The 23,404-nt window shown below is 39.7% G+C and overlaps 1 protein-coding gene across 1 annotated transcript; it reads left to right on the top strand.

Moving 5' to 3' along the window:
• Positions 1–1,000: 1,000 nt before the first annotated feature.
• Positions 1,001–9,204, top strand: slc6a1b (solute carrier family 6 member 1b). Its single transcript, XM_079396009.1, has 15 exons — positions 1,001–1,358; positions 2,213–2,571; positions 2,811–2,942; positions 3,110–3,210; positions 3,323–3,432; positions 3,710–3,842; positions 4,120–4,254; positions 4,346–4,449; positions 4,651–4,775; positions 5,746–5,858; positions 6,093–6,224; positions 7,060–7,162; positions 7,747–7,847; positions 7,932–8,099; positions 8,667–9,204. The coding sequence occupies exons 2-15, from the start codon at positions 2,337–2,339 to the stop codon at positions 8,772–8,774; spliced, it is 1,800 nt and encodes a 599-aa protein (XP_079252135.1). The 5' UTR covers positions 1,001–1,358; positions 2,213–2,336; the 3' UTR covers positions 8,775–9,204.
• The last annotated feature ends 14,200 nt before the right edge of the window (positions 9,205–23,404 follow it).

Here is a 23,404-nt window from a genome sequence, read left to right as displayed (position 1 = left end):
AGAATGACTGGCATCGTCATGCCAATCTGACACTTTGGAAACCGCTGTTTTTCGGAGCGCAAATTAGTTCAGGCCTTTTTCAACCCAAAACACATTGTTTTAGCATAGTTCTATCCGGTTTTGAACTATGAAAATGTATGAAGAGAAGTAATTCCAGGTCAGAGATGTTGTGTGGGCAAAATTACTCTGAGATATTCAAATGCTTTTAAATACTTATTACTGGTGTGCATAATTAAATCACACACAGAAGCATGCACACGTGCACACACACACAGTTGCATAATTAAAATAGATGAATGATTTGCTAAAAGTAATTACAGTGAGAGTGACAGTCATCTGATAAAACACATGATCTCTCACACACATTCAAAAAAATAAAATGAAGAATAATAGAAAATGGATGAGTGTTATATAAATGCTACTGATGTCATTTTGTTGTATTTATTTATCTATTTATTCAGTCAACCTAATATCTAGATAGCAGAGTGTCCAGTGGCTGATATAATGTCAGTATCTCATAATTAAATGAAAGCAAATGTGCTGAGATTTCTGCCAACTTTGCTAAAAAATATTTTACACCATAGTAACTCTAAATTAAAAACAAAAATCCTGTTTATGCATTGGTCAGTGCTGATGATTTAAAAACTAATCAGCCTGATGTGACAAGCCTGAAGTTATTTTTGTCCAGCAAATTCATTTAATAACAAGAGACTGTGCTTTAAAATTCTCCAACATACTGCAAAATACACCTACTTGTATTTTGGCGTACTTTGGTCTACAATTCCACATTCACAGAAGTATTCAAATAACATAGATTGCAATTAAAATAGATGAATGAATAAATGATTTGCAAAACGTAATTACAATGAGTGGGCAGTGTCAGTCATCTGATAAAACACATGATCTGTGTCACGCAAAGACCAATTGGGAGGAAAAAAAAGAAAAGAAGAAGAAGAAGAAGAAAAAAACATATAAAAGCATATAAAAAGCATTGAGAAGAGAAGGTGCCCAGTGTCTGGGATCTCAGTGGTGGAGATGTTGTGTTCGGGGAGGGTCGACTTTGAGCTGACATTGAGAGTGACGGTCTGTGCTTCTTGTAACATCTCTGGACGCTCATGGTAGACGGAGCTGCTCGTGTCTCTGGCTCTTTCCCCTTGTCATTCAGCACCACAGAATTGGACAGCACCAGGCAACCAGACCATCATTCACCTTACCCCTCAGGATAGCAGTTTGCTTCACTTGACTTCATGGAAACATTTTGCACGGTTTTGGACGAGTAAAATTCCAAGTGTCTGATTTGGAGAGAAACCAACGGATACGCGCCGCCACAACCAAACTGGCAGGAAAACTGTTCCAGTGTAAGTATATCACATTTGACTGATTTAAAACAAGAATATGTTTGTCCTCGTAGTTTTAATATGCATTCAAAAGGCTCCAGCAAAGTTGTTTGAAAGTTAAACACCTAAAACGAACTGTTTTAAGGCTGGACTTCAGTGAAACGCGATGTTTGTGCGCGCTTATCAGACTCAGTCTAGAACACTATTGTGCATGTTAGTAGGATTTATTTGATTTTGCGTTTTCATCGATACGTTAGTCTCGCAGTCGTCAAGCATTCATTTATTCTGCTAAAATGCTTCCGTAATAATCTACAAGTTGACAGTTTTGCGCGACGTTTTGAGCCCGCATTTCTGGCTGACGGCTCGCGCGCACTTGCATCTTTGCTGATTTTACCTGGATGTAAACAATAAATAATAACCTGACGAGCTTATTCGAACTGTTTGACATAAACAAAATTAGATCTATAATTTGGATTCGAGAGAAAATGATCTAAACTTCGCCCGTTGAATAATTTAAATAAAGTAATACATGCACATGCTTTGCCATTCAGCAAACTATTCTGCAATAAACCGCAGGCACCGTTAACGTTTTAGATAACAGAAATAAGCAAAATCGGTTCTTTCAGTTATATCAAATGAAGAAATCTGGACAGACGCGTTTTGTCATATGCCGCGCGCCCATCACACGTGCGCCAATTGTATTTATTTATTTTTTTTATTGGGGGTTTTGGTTACAAATGTAGATATCTTGTTTTATCGAATCTTTTTTATTACGTTATTATTGTGTTGATGAATTGACATCGAATGCATTTGAACACCAAGCACAGGTGAAATACTGTGTATATCTAAACTCGCTTTGTCTCATCGGTTTCCAGGTCAGTGTCAAGCTTCTTTGGCGTTTTTTGACTCTAGTCGTGGGTTAATCGAGCCGCGAAGCTGCTGTCTACGTGGACCGGTGCTGAACTCTCCCGTCCCTCGGCCAGGACCAAACCCAGAGACATGACCACGAACGGCACGAAAGCGTCCGATGGACACGTTTTAACAGAGCTGAACGAAGCGCCCACCGCCAACGACAAACCAAAAACTCTGGTGGTTAAAGTTCAGAAGAAAATGGAACTTCCCGACAGAGAAACATGGCAGGGGAAATTTGACTTTCTTCTGTCTTGTGTTGGCTATGCCATTGGACTTGGCAATGTCTGGAGATTTCCTTATCTATGTGGAAAAAACGGAGGAGGTAAAGAAACATCCATGCATTTCCCCTCTTAACAAAAGGATTGAAAAATAAATCAATAATAAAAAAAAAATACGATTTCGTAACGAACGAAAATCACTCTACAGATTGAATAAGGTACAAAATAGGCTACGCTTTTTTGTCCAGGATACGCGCGAAGTGCGCAAAATCATTGGAAGCGCCGCGGAAGCGTGGATACGTATTTGAATATGTCTCATTATGTTACTCTTCTGTCTGTATAGGGGCGTTCTTGATTCCTTACTTTTTGACCCTCGTATTTGCTGGTGTCCCGTTATTTCTTCTGGAAACGTCCCTCGGTCAGTACACGTCCATTGGTGGTCTTGGAGTGTGGAAACTGGCCCCTATGTTCAAAGGTAATCATGAACCACAAATAACCCTCAGATTAATTACTCCATGCTCTTTTTAGAAGCGTGTAAATGATGGTGTCTCTGCATTATAGAGCAGTAGTACTGTGTCCTTGCCAAAAATGATCTGAAATATGTTATTTTAATTATTTTAACGCACACACATGTCTCCGTAGGTGTTGGCCTGGCAGCAGCAGTCCTGTCATTCTGGCTTAACATTTACTACATAGTCATAATCGCTTGGGCAATTTACTACCTGTATAACTCATTCACCACAGTAAGTACGCGTTTGGGTATCAAATATGAAATTGCTAAAATACCAGTGACTGTTGCCTAGATTCTTGAAGTGCTGTCTCAGGGATTGTCCTGTTTGAAATGTCCTGTTTCAGGAACTCCCCTGGAAATCTTGTGACAACCCTTGGAATACAGACAAATGTTTCTCAAACTACAGCATGGCAAACACCGCCAATATGACGAGCGCCGTTCAGGAGTTCTGGGAGTAAGGGCAGATTGTTGTTTTTTTCTGAAACACTATGGAATTTCGTATTCTAGCAACACACAAACACTTTCCCTTTGTCCTCGGCTGTGCAAAAGAGCCACTGTTGTTTCACAAAAATGCGGCTATTGTGCTATTTTTGGCAAACAACCCTAGCTGAATGCTTTGCATCGGCAATTAGACAGCCTCTTTTTCAAACTGTTTGTGAGTTACATGGGTTGACAGATATAAATTCTACATCTACGTTCTCTAATAATGTTTGTTCCCCTTTCTCGCTCAGACGTAACATGCATCAACTGAGTGATGGTTTGGAAAAGCCGGGAGAGATAAGACTGCCACTAGCAATAACACTGGCCATTGCCTGGGTTCTGGTCTATTTTTGTATCTGGAAGGGCGTAGGCTGGACTGGAAAGGTAAGAATGCCCCTGCACTGCACATGTATGACATTCAGCCATGCTATTTGTTTTTAACAAATTCAGAAATTCAATAAAGCTCTGAATATTCAAAATCAGGCCCGTAATCAAGGCTTTTAGATCAGAATATCCCAAATAATGAAAGTCTGTCATGCTTTCACAGAGCTTCCCAATTGTCGTTTTTCTTCAGATAGAATCCCGGCGTGGTGTCGCATAATATCAAAGCAGACATGCTTTTTTTCCCTCTCTCTCTTAAGGCTGTTGATATGTCTTTCAGGTGGTATATTTCTCAGCAACATACCCGTACTTCATGCTATTTATTCTGTTCATCCGTGGAGTGACACTGCCAGGAGCGAAAGAGGGCATTTTGTTCTATATCACGCCTGAGTTCAGCAAGCTGAAAGAATCAGGGGTAGAGCACTTTGTAATTATCATACGGTAATAGACGTGTTCACAGGCGTATAATTTGGTCAATTTCTACCATGTCTCGTCTTTTCTCTTAGGTATGGCTTGATGCAGCCACTCAGATCTTCTTCTCTTACGGTCTGGGCCTGGGCTCTCTGATCGCCCTTGGGAGCTACAACCCTTTCAACAATAACGTTTACAAGTATGCAGCAATTGTAAGATTTATTAAAGGGTGTTCAAATGTTATCCTTAATATGCATCTTTAATCAGTCACATGCATGACAATTTTGTATTTCAAAACAGCCAAGGATTTTTGCCTACAAAAAACTGCTTCCTCGTCACTCTCAATAAGATAAATAATGATGGATTACTAAACAATTACATGCTCTCGTCTGCTTCTCAGAGATTCTATCATCGTCTGCTGCATCAATTCCTTCACCAGTATGTTCGCTGGATTCGTCATTTTCTCTATCGTAGGTTTCATGGCCCACATCACACAGCGGCCCATTGCAGACGTGGCTGCTTCAGGTAATTATGATGGATTTCAGTCTGATCACTGGATGAAGACCTACAACTATACTTTGTGCGATGTTTGGGCAACTATTATGAGCAGTTTGCATGATAGCACAAAATGAGTTTTATGGTATGTTTATGTCACAATTTTAAAATATATATATATATATATATATATATATATAAATATAAATATATAACATATTTTAAATTTGTGACACAGAGAGGTGGCTACATCAACCATCAAAGCTGCTATCACAGTAATAATAATAAAAAAAAGTCATACAAAGTATTATTTATGTACATATTCAATTAGCTTATTTTAGGGTTTTTAGTAACAGGGTTGCTAATATTACAAATAAGTTGTTAATAAAACGACTATCATAATGTTTAATTTGAGGTTTACAATCTGTGCTATGCATAAAAGTGACCAACACTGAAATTAGACATTAGAGCTTTATTGTTAAAATATCATATGTGACCCTGGAGCACAAAAGCAGTCATCAGTAGCACAGGTATATTTGTAGCAATAGCCAACAATACATTGTATGGCTCAAAATTATATTTTTTTCTTTTATGCCAAAAATCATTAGGATATTAAGTAAAGATCATGTTCCATGAAGATATTTTGTAAATTTCCTACTGTAAATGTATCCAAACTTAATTTTTTATTAGTAATATGCATTGCTAATGACTTTGTTTAGATAGCTTTAAAGGCGATTTGCTCAATATTTCGATTTTTTTTTTGCACATTCAGATTCCAGATTTTCAAATAGTTTTATCTGAGTCAAATATTCTCCTATCCTAATAAACCATACATCAATGGAAAGCTTATTTATTCAGCTTTCATATGATGCATAAATCTCAATTTCAAAAAATTGACCCTTATGACTGGTTTTGTGGTCCATGGTCACATATTACATTTATTTGTCTCTATGCCATAATACAGATATTCTAAAGCTAAGTAAACCTGTTTTGATCTCAGGCCCAGGGCTGGCATTCTTAGCCTACCCAGAAGCGGTCACACAGCTCCCCATCTCACCGCTCTGGGCAATCCTGTTTTTCTCCATGTTGCTTATGCTTGGCATTGACAGTCAGGTAAAGAGCATGTTTCAGACATGCATGTGTGTGTCTTCAGGCATCCATATTTGTGTATTAATAGTGTGTTGATCCAGGTACTAAATATACGGCTGAATTTAGAATAGCATGCTATTCTAAATTCAGCCAGTATTTCTGTCTTGAATACAAGCAATCCATTTAGATATCCTTTTAGTGTTTGTCTCTTAATTATCATATATATCTTTCAGAATAAACGCTTTGTATTCTGTGCAGTTCTGTACGGTGGAGGGATTCATCACTGCTCTCGTTGACGAGTTCCCCCGCTTACTACGAGGAAGACGAGAGATCTTTATCGCTGTTGTCTGCCTCGTGTCTTATTTGATTGGCCTGTCAAACATTACACAGGTAAATGCACACATACTCCTTCTCATTTTCTGTGGATTTCACATCACCCTATGAAAGGAGTTGGAGGCTGATCACAATTGTATTCTAAAGCTTTGTATGTGATGGAATCTATGGTAAAAATACATACAAAGTGGATTAAGAGCTCTTGAAGTTGCGTAAAGTAGGATCACCTCAGAGGACAGAATTGTTTGAGTGTTTTTGCTGGGATATGTAATGACTAGGGAATGTTCAACCACTATATAACCTCACACTGTTATATAAAAGCTAGAGAAGACTTGGACACTGCAGGAGAAAAACAAATTCCAACTATTACTTAACAGATAATACACTAAATATATAAAAATAAAAGTAAATTTAGATTACGCACAGGAAAATGGTGGAATGAGATGTTTTGGGTGTGTCTTGGGTGAGAGCGTGTATATGGTGTCATTGTATACCATTCATCATTGCATCTTACAGTCACTTGACCCTTCTCATGATCCAATTCATTTGTATTTGATTTGTTTTACTTTCTGCAAAATATTTCACATTACAGAAGTAAAACATCATCTCATGTTGATCTCAAGTGCTTGTGGTAAAACAGCAATTCACAGAGATGCTCACAACCATTTGAACAATTGGATGTGCAATTGTCTATAATCCTAACCCAAATACTACATAGTTTTCAGGCCAATCTTGTGACTCACAGCAGGGAAGAGAAAGCTAGTTTCGCAAATGCTTATTGCTGCTATGCCTTTAAACCCAAACACAGCTAACGAGATGAAAGAGCTGGTTTTCGAAACCAATGTAAATTAACCACATTTCTCGCTAATCATGGCAATTCTTTTCTCGACAGGGTGGCCTCTATGTGTTCAATCTTTTTGACTACTATTCTGCCAGTGGAATGTGTCTGCTGTTCCTGGTGTTCTTTGAATGCGTCTCCATATCCTGGTTCTATGGTAAATATGCAACTTTGTCTAATAATAATTTCCCAAGCAGATATTAAGTTGCTGAGACGTTGATGTTGCCTATATTTAACACTGCAATTGCAAATATTTAAAAAAGCAATTGCATGCCATATTTATGACCTCATATTAATTAAATGAATATATGCACAATTTTTTTATCACACCATGTGATCATTTAAAGTGAATTAGTGAAATCAATAAGATGAAAAAGAAAGCTGATGTTTCGCTTATAGATTTTGAAGGTATTAATTAATTTGCTTTTTATTTTCCACATCCAGACATAACGCGTAACGCATGCTAATTATTATCAAAGATCTTTATAATTCATGCTAATCCCTCTGCCAGACTCATTTCCACACTCAGTTGATCTGAATGAATATGAACCTGTGGAATCTTAATTGTTGTGCATGGCAGGGTTGATTATGCAAACTACTGCATGATTCTCTATTTGTATTTATGAAGGGGTGCACATACAGCAGACCTCCACCCGGCAATAATCCTCGGCGAACCGCTCATACATTGTTTTGCAGTAGCATATGACCCTCCCCGTGATTTTTATTCTGTGCCTACCACAGGTGTCAATAAATTCTACGGCAATATTGAGGAGATGATTGGATACCAGCCCTGCATTTGGTGGAAGCTGTGCTGGGTCGCATTCACCCCTCTGATTGTGGCGGTAGGCGGTTTTATGGTGTCTTTGTGTACTGGAAGCATTTCTAAGGTGGAAACACAGGCTGACTGTTTGTTCCTTCTGCCGTAGGGTGTGTTCCTCTTCAGTGCCGTTCAGATGGTCCCGCTTTCAATGAAAAATTACGTGTTCCCAAAGTGGGGACAAGGTGTAGGCTGGTGCATGGCCCTGTCATCCATGGTTCTTATCCCAGGATATATGGGCTACATGTTCCTCACCCTGAAGGGCTCATATAAAGAGGTAACGCTTGCATTTTCCTCGCAGCCACAGGTGCATCTGTCAGGGAACATGAAAGTATCTCCACTGACGACAGAGTAATTGATTTAGATTGCGTGCATTATTAATGCAGATGTTTCAGCATGGGGTGAAGCATGCACTGTTCCTATTTCGTGGCCATTGGATTCATTCTAATTGCATCAATTAGACTTCAGTTCTTGCCATTTGAGCATGCAATCAGTGACTTGGACTGATTGAACGAATTAGACAGGAGTTTCTTCATAGGAGTATTTTTCACTGCACGAAGCGTACCTCTCTATCTCTGAATCATGTTTCTGAGACTAGTAATTAGGAACAAAGAGCCCCAGTCCCAATTCAGTGTGAATATCGTGGAGCTTGTAATAATTCTGAATCACAGGTTCCCACCAGGGCAGCAAAAGTTTGGATTTGGCTTCAATTGCATCTTGATTTCCTAATTGTACTAATCAAGGGGCGTTATTTGTGGTTTTATGCTTTTATACGTTTTTTGCTCAGCAGGAATACTTTGTCTGACCTGGAATGGCAGCTCATGATTTTCCTTCCCTTTTGCAGCGCCTTCGGATAATGACTCAGCCCATGACGGTGGTTCGGGCTCAAGAGAACGGGCCAGAACAGCAACCTGAAAACCCCACTGCAGCCAATGACGAGGCCTACATCTAACTGCCCCCTCCCCCTGCTTCACCCCGAATTATCAAAGGTCAACGTTCAGAGAGAGAATAAAAGAGTAATCACGGTTGATCATAACCAAGGACTTCCATGTCTAGAGTATATTCACCTACCTCCGAGGGAAAACCAACCTGATTACAGTTTGAATTGTTTTGGTACATATATACATAGGGTCCAAAAAATCTGTCCAGCAATGTTCTAGGGTTAATCTATATTTCATATGCAAGATATTAGTCTTTCTAAAAAAGAAAAAGAAGAAGAAGAAAGGGTCACAGTGTAACCAGATGATCTCATTTAAGTGATAATTCAAGAATTGGCATCCCAATGTAATTTCAACACCACCGTGTTAATTTGATATTACATGTAATTAATGTATTAAAAATACAGTTGTAGGTTAGAATCGAATTGTATCTGATTGTATCTGAAAAAAAAATCTATATATATATATATATATATATATATATATACATACATTTATATATCTATATAAAAGCAGGGAGTGAGAATATGGGAGCGCGCAACGGGGCAAGATGAACCTTGAATGTCAAGGTTTCATAGCCAGACGACACTTTCAAGACTCTACCGTTTCAAACAGCCCTTCTCTCGTTTAGCCCTCGGGCAAACCCTGAAAAGCACAAGACCAGTATGGATTTGGTTTACAAAAGCCCCAGGCAGCGATGAATTACCAGCCGCGGGGGGCCAATTGACGTCAAAAAAGACTGTTACTATTTTTTTCCTTTTTTTATTTTTATTTTCTAAGACAAAATAACTTTGTATGTGTTTTTTAGAATCATTTTAGTACATATTTTCTATGTAAGAGTAAGAAGGACCAAATTCATGTTTATGCTACTGACAGATCTGAAAAAACTGTTTTACGTCGCACAGGGTCCGAAAAGTAATCTTTGGGGGCAGACGTACCCCGTGAAACCACTGTTAATCCTGCTCACCACATTTGCATGCCACTCCTCAGGAAAAATGGCGAAAGTGACCAAAATTTGCTCTCCTGGATCAAAAACGATTATAGCTGTGAGCAGCCTTCAGCAAATAATCACTTCTGAGCAAAAGCTATAGTCTGTTGCCATGGTTTCTAGGGTCATTTTGTCAGACATCATTGACAAACCAGCACTCTGTGTCAAAAACTGACAGAGCTGTTGTTCGAATGAAAATATGTCAAGGAGAAATGATGCTGTTTTCTTTTTAAATCTACAGACTAGATGGGCAATAAATAATTTACATGAAATCATATAAAGGGATATATGTGTGTGTGCGTGTGCATGTGTGTGTGTGAGCGAGAGAGACAGAGAGAAATGACTGTTTTATTTTTTAAAATGCCACTGGTGAAAAGCACAGAGCTTTAAGTTGACAAGCCACAAAGGTGTCCGAAAAAGAGCACTGTTAGTTTGCTTCTGACGCAGCTACATGTGACAGAGATCTGGATTAATTAGTCGATTTATTCTCTGCAAGACGTCTGATGAAAAAATGTGCAATCAATAAGAGTTTTTCATGAAATTGTATAAATTTACCATTCATCAGATTTCTCTCTGAAACAATGTTGTAAAACTGTACCGTGTAAAAGTACCTGTGAATGTCCGTTTTGAGGTTTTTGTCTTGTTGATGAACCTTATATTATTTGCTGTTTACTGCAATAATGCATCGATCTCAGAAACTATATAAAGCACATATCTTTCTGAAATGTAAAAAAGAATAGTAATAATAACAAATGAATAACAATGATGGAAGATTATAAGAGAATAGATAATATGTTTAGTCAAAGAAAATATTGTTTTGTATATTTCTAACTGTTTGGGCCTAATGTAAAATATTGATATGTAAAAAAAAAATATATATATAATAAATGTCTTTAGATGGTGTTATATAAAAGCATGATTGCCATGTGTTATCTGATTTAAAAAAATAAAGTACTGTAGATTATAATGTGTGCTGTCTCTTCTGTCAATAATTATTTGGTGCTTGTTCACATAAAATATTACATTTGGGCATAATAAAGGTGTGCTTAAAACTTAGACTGTGCATTTAAATTCAGACATATTTTTAGATGTAAAAAATAATAATTCTGATAGACATTTAGGTGGAGAAAGTATTATTAAAAAACAGCTGTTTATTATTATTTTTATTATTATTTAATGTGGTATAACATTGCTGACATTTCACAGTCTGAGAGGTTATGCACAGGAGACAGGAGAAGCTTGCCTTTGACCTATTCTTGGATTAATAGATGCCCTGATGGATTCTGTCCAAAGAGGATAATTAATCTCCTTCAGCGATTAACTCTTTAATAGTCCCAATGGAGCTCCAGCATTAAACTAGTTCTGATTGTCAAAATCGAACAAATAAACAAATTATTTATTTACCATCTTTGATGATAAAATTCAATTATTAAAAGCATGCTCACAGCTTTTTTTTTTTTTTAACAGCAATCACAAATGTAATTTTATTACAAAGCTGTTCCTGAATTACTTGATATCTAACTCATATCCATATGATCAAGCCCAGAGGTTACATTGTAGATTTCCATATTCTGACATTCCCTGCAGCCCGCATACACTACCGCTGTGATATAATAGCTTGTGGTTTTGGATCCAATTGGCATGTTAAATCTAGTCTGTGTAGGGGGTTGATCAGGGACGAGACATTTGGAGGAGGCTTCATGTCAGAGTCTCTCCCTGGAGTCTTCAGTCCTGAACCAATGACAGATGTGTTGGAGGTAATTTACTTCAGGCAGTGAGCAAACTATAATTGTAAATCTGTTTTTCACAAAGAGCCAAGCCTAGAAGCCTAATAACAAAAACTCAAAATTCAACATGGCACTTTTTAAAATTTATGATGATTATTATTATTATTACAGTTCTTAACCAAAAAATGTTATAATATAGTTATGTAGGTGTCTGAAATATATTTGTCAAATCTAAATCACATTTTGAGCAGCAATACTGTTTGCGGTCATCAGTCCTAAATGTTGTGTAGATAATGAGCTGGTCTGTCCAAACACACACACACACACACACACACACACACACTGGATGCATGCTCTTATCAGTGTTTTGCACATGGTAGGCCAGAATATTCATTGTTAGCAAAGGCATTTGTTCAAATGATTTCAATTGTATCTTGATGTTACACACATGCCTCATAAAATACATTTGAAAACTGTAAAACTGACAGCTGCTGAATATCTAATATTTTCTCTGTTAGTTTCACTGATGTACAGACTGCTTCATGCTTCACTACAGAGGACAAATGAGGGAAAAAAGGATGATAATTTAGTATCAATACCGCAAGAGAGTCAGTATTTTTTTTTTCACATTTCTGCAAGTACTCTTTTCATTAATTAGTATTTAAAATGGGTTCTGTCATTTTGTTTCTGATAGTTTCTTTGTTTCAGGTATTACGGGTTCCCTGTCATTACAGGTTTTTAATTTCTTTTTATTTGACAAATCAATTTCCCTGCTTTTCACCGTCAGTGCTGTAAAAGCTTGGATGAAGTAATCTCCTTATTCTCTACTGCCTTTTTTAATGTTGAATGGACCAATTCTGTTTCTATTAATTATCTATTGGTTTCTATTAAGTATCTAGTTGTTGCTTGTACTTTTAAATAGTATTATTTTTTCATGTATCCATTCATAATTTTTTTATGAAGTCATTTTGAATGGGTATGTACGCTGTATAAATACACATTGGGTGTGTTCACCTGAAGGTGACTCAGTTCTTTTCAAGGTTTTTATTTATTTGCTTTTTTTTCATACATACTGTATTGGGGGAGAAGAGGGCACTTTCAAAAACTGATATTCCAGGGAGCACTCAAGCAGATTTTGAGAGGCTCAGATTTCTGGTTAGTTGCTCATGTGTTGTTCTGTTTTTACAGACAATTACCCCACATTGTGACAGTGGCTCAGGCAATGATGGCCAACCAGAACCATTCCAACCTTTTGTTTATTATTCAAGTCAAATGAACAAAGCAATTGAGGAAATATCCAAAAATTTCACACGAGAAGAGAACTATTTGTTGTGTGAATGCTTAACAGAACATAGTCAACGTAGAACAGCTTTAACTTTTCAGAAATGTGTTGCACCATGGCATGTTACATGACAAAAATATGGCTCATTTTTAAACTAGTTTATTAAAGTACATGTTGCCCCAGATTTTAACTGAGCAATTAACTTGTGTGCAGTGCTTGTGTGGTCATTTGGCACCCGAGGCGAGACCAGCCCCCTCCAGCGATGTTATTCCATACTGTCGGTCGCTAGCATCAGAAGCACACAATAGCAGTAGCATGGCTTAAAAAGAGAAATTAGTTACACTGGCCTAGTTAACAGATTTGGCTGTTCTTAAATTGCTAATTGATTATACTGTAACTCAGAGAGGGGTTAGGCAAACTGAATTAGCTTTTGCAGTTGCTTTTTTTGGGGGCTGGTTCTTGGTTTAAAAGTTAAATCATTAAATGCTGTCCTTCCTCTAGTTAAATGTGATATTCTGCAGTGACAATAGAATGTTCACAATCCTCCTTCTATTTTTTCAGGTTTATCCATTGATCCAAATAATGTTTAAATGCAGTTACATTGTGATATGTAATATTCAGAAGGTGGGGAGATGGGGGGGTGGGGGGGTGGGGGGTTGGATGTTCCCCAGTCTATATGTCTCTGCATCTGCTGATTTTGTTTTTATTTATTTTATTCCCAGTGAATAGGAGTTAAAACTCCCACCCGGGTGACACTACTCCAATAACAGACAATGCAAAATACCCAAAATAATTATATCTTTAAAATTTTGCCAAGTAACTGTCACGAATCCTGGCCATGCACTTCCACTCATTCACCACCAGAGGTCACCCGTTCACCACATGGACTTTTCACACTACACAACACATTGGACTCCATTTCCCACTATGCATTGCACAGATCAGCTGTCACCATTCACTCATCACACACACCTGATCACCATTTCACAATCACCATCACTCTATTTAAGCCTGGGACTTGCTCTTGCTCACCGCCGAGTATTGTTAGCCCGTCTACCTTACGAAGCGTTTTCTAGTCCTAGTTTTCCGAGTCTTGCCTTGTTTATCTTGCCGTGTCTGACCCTGCCCGTGTTTATTGGATTATCTCTCTGCCTTGCCCTGTCTGGATATTGTACGCCGATCGTCGACCCTCGCTTGTTCCACGGATTGCTCTGTCTTGCCTCTGCCATATCTGTTTGCTGTCTCCTGACCCTGCCTGTCTTGACCATGTTTTATAATAAAGCCTTGCGAATGGATCCGCACGTCTCACGTCTCGTCAACCCCGTAACAGAATACTCGGCCACACAAGGATCCAGCGGCTTTTCAAAAGGACATTGGCCAGGTATGGATTGTGCACGACTGTTATTAACCCTCGAGCAGGGCTCGCGACCGCTCGAGAATTATATTCAGGAGTACTTAGACCTCGCCTATTTTTCTGATCTGCCGGACTATGCACTTATTGACTTTTTTTGTGAGGGCATTAATCAGCCGCTCCGGTCAAGGTTAATCCGCGAGGGTCCCCGTTCATCTCTCAGTCAATTTATGGACTATGCTTTACTGTGTGTGGGCTCTCCGTTCACTGTGGGTGTCGCGGAGGAACACGGCACCGCACTCACTCACAAAATGGCGGCAGCAACAGCACCCCTTCACGTCATGCCTGCCAAGCCAGAGTCTGCTCACGTCATGCCTGCCAAGCCAGAGTCTGCTCACGTCCTGCCTGCCAAGCCAGAGTCTGCTCACGTCCTGCCTGCCAAGCCAGAGTCTGCTCACGTCCTGCCTGCCAAGCCAGAGTCTGCTCACGTCGTCGCTGTCAAGCCAGAGTCTGCTCACGTCGTCGCTGTCAAGCCAGAGTCTGCTCACGTCGTCGCTGTCAAGCCAGAGTCTGCTCACGTCGTCGCTGTCAAGCCAGAGTCTGCTCACGTCGTCGCTGTCAAGCCAGAGTCTGCTCACGTCGTCGCTGTCAAGCCAGAGTCTGCTCACGTCGTCGCTGTCAAGCCAGAGTCTGCTCACGTCGTCGCTGTCAAGCCAGAGTCTGCTCACGTCGTCGCTGTCAAGCCAGAGTCTGCTCACGTCGTCGCTGTCAAGCCAGAGTCTGCTCACGTCGTCGCTGTCAAGCCAGAGTCTGCTCACGTCTCCGCTGTCAAGCCAGAGTCACTTCACGCCTCGGCTCCTCAGCCAGAGTCTCTTCACGCCGCCGCCGAGCTGCCAGAGGCTGTCACCAGAGATCTAAGGTCAGTCCTTAGAGTTCCCTGTCTGATATCCAGTGTGATGGACCCACCACTGATGTCAGTGCGAGTAGCTGGCATTCCCAGGGCCTCAACCCTGTCTGTTACAGAGACTGTTCCCCTGACCTCAGTACTTCCCGTTATGGCGGTTGCCATTTTGAGTGTGTGGGCTGCACACTGTGCTCCTGAGGCCTCTCCTGTCCACGAGTCTGCTCCAGTGCCTCCAGAGGTGGCGGCTTCCGCTGCAGAACCTCCCGAAGTGGTGGCACCCGTCCCTGAACTCACTGTCTGCCCTGTCACGGCCACGGAGGCCGTTCCTGACGTCACTGTCTACCCTGTCACGGCCACGGAGGCTGTTCCTGAACTCACGGTCTGCCTTGTCACGGACACGGAGGCCGTTCCTGACCTCATGGTCTGCCCTGTCATGGCCATGGAGGCCGTTCCTGACCTCATGGTCTGCCCTGTCATGGCCATGGAGGCCGTTCTTGAACTCACTGTCTGCCCCGTCATGGCCATGGAGGCCGTTCCTGAACTCACTGTCTGCCCCGTCACGGCCATGGAGGCCGTTCCTGAACTCACTGTCTGCCCTGTCACGGCCATGGAGGCCGTTCCTGAACTCACTGTCTGCCCTGTCACGGTCATGAAGGCCGCCCCTGAACTCACTGTCTGTCCTGTCACGGCCGAAGAGGCCGTCTGTGAGCTCTCGCCCTGTCCTGTCACGGCTAAAGAGGCCGTCTGTGAGCTCTCGCCCTGTCCTGTCACGGCTAAAGATGCCGTCTGTGAGCTCACGCCTTGTCCTGTCACGGCTATAAACGCAGTCTATGAATCCTCGTTCTGCCCTGCCACGCCCCCTGAGATCATGAATGCTCTCCCTGTATTGTCTGTCTCTGCTCTCCCTGTGTTGTCTGTCTCTGTTTCCCCCAGATCTCAGACTCTGCCATGGTTTCCTGCCCAGTCTGCTTCCTGGCGAGGGTCTTCTGCTCAGGTCTGGTGGTCCTCTGCCCCGCCATGGTGGTCTTCTGCTCGGGTCTGGTGGTCGTCTGCTCCACCGTGGTGGTCTTCTACTCCGGTCTGGTGGGCTCCTGGTCCGTCTACTCCGCCCTGGTGGGCTCTAGCTCGGGTCTGGTGGTCGTCTGCTCCGCCATGGGGGTCTTCTGCCCGGGTCTGGTGGTCGTCTGCCCCACCGTGGTGGTCTTCTGCTCGGGTCTGGTGGTCGTCTGCCCCACCGTGGTGGTCTTCTGCTCGGGTCTGGTGGTCGTCTGCTCCGCCCTGGTGGGCTCCGGTCCTGTCTGCTCCGCCCTGGTGGGCCTCTGCGCTGTCGGTCCTGACCTGGCCTCTGGCTCCGCCCTGGTTTCCTGCTCTGCCGGTTCTTCCTCAGGGACCTGGCCCTCCGTCCCTCCCCCTGCTCCGCCTCCGCGCCACCGCCCTCCTGGATTGTTTAGGAGCGTCTGGAAGCCGCTCCTTGGGGGGGGGCTATGTCACGAATCCTGGCCATGCACTTCCACTCATTCACCACCAGAGGTCACCCGTTCACCACATGGACTTTTCACACTACACAACACATTGGACTCCATTTCCCACTATGCATTGCACAGATCAGCTGTCACCATTCACTCATCACACACACCTGATCACCATTTCACAATCACCATCACTCTATTTAAGCCTGGGACTTGCTCTTGCTCACCGCCGAGTATTGTTAGCCCGTCTACCTTACGAAGCGTTTTCTAGTCCTAGTTTTCCGAGTCTTGCCTTGTTTATCTTGCCGTGTCTGACCCTGCCCGTGTTTATTGGATTATCTCTCTGCCTTGCCCTGTCTGGATATTGTACGCCGATCGTCGACCCTCGCTTGTTCCACGGATTGCTCTGTCTTGCCTCTGCCATACCTGTTTGCTGTCTCCTGACCCTGCCTGTCTTGACCATGTTTTATAATAAAGCCTTGCGAATGGATCCGCACGTCTCACGTCTCGTCAACCCCGTAACAGTAACATTGCAATGTTTCAAACAACAATAAAATCAGAAAAGGACTTTAACTGTAAGCGACACAAGCATATGCACAACAAAGGTAAAAATAAAATCTTCAGAATGCTCAAAGTTTTCTCAGGATTTTATTGTTTACGTCTTTTCCTGATGTTTGTTATTATTAAAATTCTACATAGCCCACATTTTCAAAAACCTTTTTTTTTTTTTTTACCACTTAGGCATGTTGACGATACATTAACATACGTTGTCTTTGACCAAAATTGGAAGAAGATATGTTTTCAGGGGACTTTTTCAAATTTGAGGGAAATTTGCTCGCTTCACGGACAGCTTACCATTGTGCATGAAATCAGCCGAATGGCAGCAAACCACTGAGAACACACTAAAATCCTGACGCGTCATAGCGATAGATCAGAAACGCCAAAGCTGCTGTGAATCTGGAAGCTGTGATTTCAACTGGTAGATTTAAAGACAATTACTGCCGTTTGGCAAATAAATCATTTTACATACTTATTCCTAACTCTTTAAGCTACATCTCAAATGACAAGGGATCCTCTTATAACACATATTTGTGGATAAAAAGTGTATAATTTGTATTGTTTTAAGAAAATGGCTGGTCGTTTCACTAGACAAGACCCTTATTCCTCTGCTGGAATCGTGTAGAACCCTTTGAAGCTGCATTGAACTTGGACCTTCAAACCGTTGGTCACCATTAAAGTCCATTATATGGAGAAAAATCCTGGAATGTTTTCCTCAAAAACCTTCATTTCTTTTGGACTGAAGAAAGAAAGACATGAACATCTTGGATGACATGGGGGTGAGTAAATGATCAGGCATTTTTATTCTGGAAGTGAGCTAATCCTTTAAAGGTAAAGCAGACACAACGCCAGGAGGGAAAAGTCATCATACTGCATTAAATCTGTTACGCCCCGTGCCTCAAAAGGGACGCAATAAAAGCAGGGACACACAAGAAAGCCCAAAGTAGAGCACAATATTTATTAACAGAATCAATGTAGCGTGTAGCAGTCGGGAATCAATAGTTTAAAGGGAAATGGAGGTAATGTAGTGTAGCAATGTTGGATGCACCAAAAGAAACAAACTGAAAGAAAACAGTTAATTTTGCTGAAATACGTAATAAATGGGACCGATGCAGTGGCACAGTAATACTGATGTAATGAGTTCACAGGTGAATGTTTGTAGAATAATTTACAATGGCTTTCATTTTGGCTCAACCAATTGAACTATCAGTTTTTTAGCCAATATCTGGTTGAATGTTCATTACTGATCTATATAATCTCTATTATAGATCAGCGATATTTATATAAAATCACTGGCCTTCAGCGTAGCACCTTATTTATTTGTTTTTTGTTTGTTTGTTTTTTGTTCATACCTTTATGTAAAGTAAAGCTGATGTATGTAAAATAAAAACAGTTTTGAGCAAGAGTCATTAAATCATTTAACTTCTTCAATATTCTGTTAAAAAGTAAGTCATTCCAGCTCCTTCACTGAAATGAAAGAGAATTTGAGCAGTTTTCCCTCTGATTTCATATACAATTTGTTTATATGACTATTTGTTCTAAAACAGACTCCTTAGCAAATTAGGTTTTATATTTTAATTTTTTTTTTAAGTTTATTTATATTTCAAAGTTTATATTTCAAATTTGAAGAAGACACCATGGAAAATTAGATTCCTGCAATAATTTTTCTGAGAATATTTCTAGCCCCCTCCCCCCCCACATAGTTTTTCAATTATAAAATAATATACAGAATTTTAGACATCATATAAGTGATTTATTTGAGCATTAAAAAATACAATAAGAATAATTTGAGTAATAAAAAAGAAAAAAAAATTGAAAAAGAAAAGAATTTGCTTTGTATGTAGTACATACTCAAGTACATACTATGATTGCCAGACATAAACTGATATTGGCAGACATGGTCATACAGTCAGTAATCACACGCTGATGTGCGTCCATACAGATGATAATCATACAGATGGGCCATATAATCAATAATAGCTGATCATTGACAGCATTCACACTGATAGCCGTCATAGAGTCGGTATGCTCCAGCGTCACACATCATTTCTTTCATAGTAGCTTTAAAACATTAACATAGACATTTCAAAAGGTGAAAACATGATATAGTACTGATTCTTGAGACAAAACATCTCCAGCAATTGTAACTGCTATTAGGTGTAAAAATGAAAATATTTTCAATTGTAAATGTTATGGGGGATTAATAATAGAATGCATTTAACACAATTATCCCCTACAGTTTAATTTTATCACTATTATATCAAATCTATGACACTTGTCTTCTCGCTACATCTAAAACAGTGTGTCCACAGAGAAGGGTTCAATCATTCATATGCTATAAAATTAATAACAATGGTTTTAATGATGAAATAGAGCTTGTTTTATCAAAAGCAACACATAATATCTCATATCAAAGCAAGGTTGTTTTTCAATGACACATGCGTGTTTCAAAAGATTTCAAAGTTTTGTCCCCACTTTTTGTCAAAGACTTCAGCTATTCATTAAAATGAATGTTGCATCAAAGCATACCTCAGTAGCTTAGTACATACTGTATGAGATACATAAATAGTTTAATTTGTCTGAGTACAAGCTTTTATTTTTTCAATTTTGCACCCTGTTTTGTCCCACTTCTTCAGTGTCAGTGATAGCATAGTTATCTTCTTAGTATTAGCTACTCTTGACAAGTTTGGAAGCTTGCTTTGAAGACCAGACAGGGGTCAAAAGGTGAAGCCCCTACACTGTAAAAAACTAAACAAAAAAAAAACCGTTGGGCAAACTTAAACGTTTAAAGCAACCAGCTTTAGCAGATTTTTGAGTTTTCTCAGCTTCTTGTTTTAAGTTTATACAACAAAAAGTTGAGAAATTTCCTAAAAAATAAATTGAGAAAACTCAATAATCTGCTGAAGCTAGTTGCCTTAAACTTTTTAAGTTGGCTCAACTTTTTTTTTTTTTTTACAGTGTAGGTCAGTTGTCAGTAGTCCACTCACACTGGCTACTCCTACTGCATTTCACTCAAAATAGTTACTGTATATTAGCAGAGCATCTTTCACTTTAAATAATACATGAAAAGAGAAAAACATGATAGCACTGCTCTGAACTAGGCTGTTAGAAAAGTGAAATATCAAGATTGCAAACAAATAACCACAATTTCTCAAGGGTATGGAGTTACCCATATCATAAATAGCACATCTTGCAAGAAGCCTTGCTCTCTAAATTAGATTTATGAAGTTTAAAAACTACAATTAGGATCTCCTTGATCTTAATTAGATAAAGCACACTTTGTAATGAATAACTTACTAGTTGACTAAGGTCTGGTTGAGCGTGAAACTGCTGCTCAGTAAATAAATCACTTGTATCTTCATTGAAAATTCATAAACTTGACCTCATATGCGACTGATGAATGGACTGCCTTCAGTATGTTATCTGTACATTTTCCATTTGAAAACATTTTCAAAACAGCTTTACTCCCATGGTCAATGTCAGTGTCAGAGTATCCACATCAGTAACAAATGACATCCTGGACCATCACAATATTAACATGAAACATAACACTTTGTTTGTCATGGGTCAGCTAAAGCGCTTTTCATTTCCACCTGACTAAAAACACTTTGGTGAACACACTATGTAGAGATGCTAAAAATCCAAGATAGAAAGCCAATTGTGCATTGAATACTTTTGCAGTCCTGTCAATGGAAACAGTAATCAATACAAAGATACCATCTTTTGTTTTTACCTCCACTCTTGGTGACATATATAAGCTACAAAACATCTGGACCAACTATTTCTCCAGGAGTGACAATAAAATACCTCCTAAAAGCTAAGCTGACCACTACTTTCGCCTAGTAGCTCTATCAAAGAGTGCATAAAAGTACCAACTAAGACTTGATGGCAAAGGGCTTGAATCCAGCACTTTATACTATACAAACTGTTTCAGAGACGTTTTGCATTAATACACAGGACAAAAAGAGTGATACATTTGTAAACTTCATCAATTTGGGGTGGGGGGAGCAACTACTCTGCTTACTCTAGTTAAGTTTGATGTTTTGGTACTCAAATTAATTAAAATACTTTAACTAGCAATTGTTTTTTCAAAGTTAATTTAAACTCAATTTGGACAGTTTCTATTGATTATATTATTCTTTCATTTGTGCCAAAGAAATCAATACACAAATGACATACAATCTGGCTTCCTAAAATAACTCATTTGATTTTAAATCTACAGTAATAAAATTCCACATGACATTAAACTTTTTTATATTATTTATTTTATTTATTATTTTATTGTTTACTATTTGTTTATTTATTTACTTACTGGGCATATCATTTTATATTTATAACACTAGGTATTCATAATGAGTCGATCATTTACTCTTACACTTCTGATAGGTCAAAAACAATACAACATTCCCCCTAAGGGCGGGGGGGGGGGGGCAGCTAAGAGCAAAGCACAGTCTTTTCCTGTCTAATCACTTGTGAGATTGAGTGATGGCAACTCCATTTGCCTCCTACTATTTAGTTCTAGTGAGAGCCTTCGACATGCTACATTAGTCACCTAATATACAAGGAGCTCAAAGAAAATGCAACTTTCACAATCATCATAAATTCTTATCTTGAAGGAGAATGAAAGCACAAAAATACAAATGGAAAAAAATATATAAGTGAATACAAAAAGAAAATATTATTTTACCAATTTATTACATAAAACCTTAATGTCAGCATTGTGTGTGTGTGTGTTTGTGTGTGTGTGTGTGTTTGTGTGTGTGTGTGTTTTGTCTTTCTCTATTCATACAAGGCCTTGTTCCACTAAAAGCATCTGCCTGAACCATCCTGCCTTAACTGTTCAAGAATGTTGTGCTATGTTCTAGACTCTCATTTATATTATTAGTCTTAAGAACTTCATTCTCATGTCACCATCGCTGTAAAAAAATACAGTGACTTTAGTGGTAAAAGGCTGTAAAAATGCTACAGTAAAAACCTGTTAAATGGTTAACAGTAAGTTCCTCTACTATATACAGTGAAAAACGGTATTGACCATTACATGTCATTTTATGGTAGTATACCGTTTTTGGAAGTGAAATTGTCAGGGTTGGGTGCAGGGATAGAGCGAGGACTCAAATGCAGGAGGAAAATTTGGGCTTTATTAATTATAAAATAAAATAAGCAAACAAAGACTACCCCGTAGGGGAAAACAGACTGGCAAGGCAGGACAAGGCTGGGCAAGGCAAGGCAAGGCAGAACAGGACAGGACAGGACAGGACAGGACAGGACTTCACACCGGGTAAAGACGACGATGAACTGGCACAGGACTGCAAACACAAGGAGATTATAAAGGGAGAAAATGAGGAGGGTAATGAGGTAACAGGTGGGGCAAATTAACCAATAATTAGGAAACAAGGTGGGTGGGGTCAAGACAATTGACATGAGAGCACATGGCACTCAGAACTAAACAAGACAAGCCATGTGCTCACAAAAAAACAAACATGAAAGCATGCAGCCAGTGAAAAAACACACAAGCTGCGTGCAACACAGAGTAAAACAAAACAAGAAAAAAAAAAAAAAACCCAAACCGCATGCCAAACAAAACACACACACACAGAGGACAGAGGCTCGCACGGCCCGAGCGAACTCGAAATCGCACGCTCCCACAGCGAGAACAAACCTGGAGCGTGAGTGTCCGAACCCCAACACGAAACCAGAACCGAGTCTGAACAAGACAGGAGTGCCGGGATCCGAACACCACGCCCCAACATGAAACAGAGCACGCAGACAAGAGAGCGCGCAGCTCGAGCACACTCGAAGTCGCGCGCTCACCAGAAAACAAGACAAGGAGGGAGTGTCAGGGGCTCCGTCACAAAACCATGAATAAACTAGACCGAAGTGACAGAACCTGACAGAAATATTACAGTGAATAACCGTAAATTGACATTCCCAGAATTCCCTGTGTTACATTTCAAATTTGATGTTTTTTTGTTGAAATAACTGTTTCTTCTTAGTTTTTTCTTATCACTTTTGTACATTAGGGTTATATGTTACACCTGATGTTGTTAAATTAATGTTTATTGCATTATTTCAGTTTCATGTGTGTTACCATGATGGTGTTTAGTGTTTGTGTGAATGATATATATATATATATATATATTGTATATTATGTTAATATTTAAAAGCTGCTTGTGATAGGCTTTGGTTCATCATGTGACTTTCTCATCACCACCTGCTTTTGGTGGTTATCAGTGTATTAAAAAAAGGTAGGCTACAAAACAGATTTAACCGTAAAACCTAAAACATTATTACCATACTTTTTATGGTACAATTCTGGCAACCACAGCTAGTGTAGATAAAAAGACAACAATAGCTGTGGTTTTATG

This window comes from Barbus barbus (assembly GCF_936440315.1).
Source record: "Barbus barbus genome assembly, chromosome: 37".
In the NCBI taxonomy this organism is placed as follows: domain Eukaryota; kingdom Metazoa; phylum Chordata; class Actinopteri; order Cypriniformes; family Cyprinidae; genus Barbus; species Barbus barbus.
This window is presented reverse-complemented; position numbering and strand designations above follow the sequence as displayed.

Bases quoted from the DNA above. Each gene is read 5' to 3' on its own strand.
- slc6a1b (XM_079396009.1), top strand. From the start codon at position 2,337: ATGACCACGAACGGCACGAAAGCGTCCGATGGACACGTTTTAACAGAG. The intron at 2,572-2,810 runs GTAAAGAAACAT...CTGTCTGTATAG, and splicing joins ATGTGGAAAAAACGGAGGAG to GGGCGTTCTTGATTCCTTAC. The intron at 5,859-6,092 runs GTAAAGAGCATG...TATTCTGTGCAG, and splicing joins TGCTTGGCATTGACAGTCAG to TTCTGTACGGTGGAGGGATT.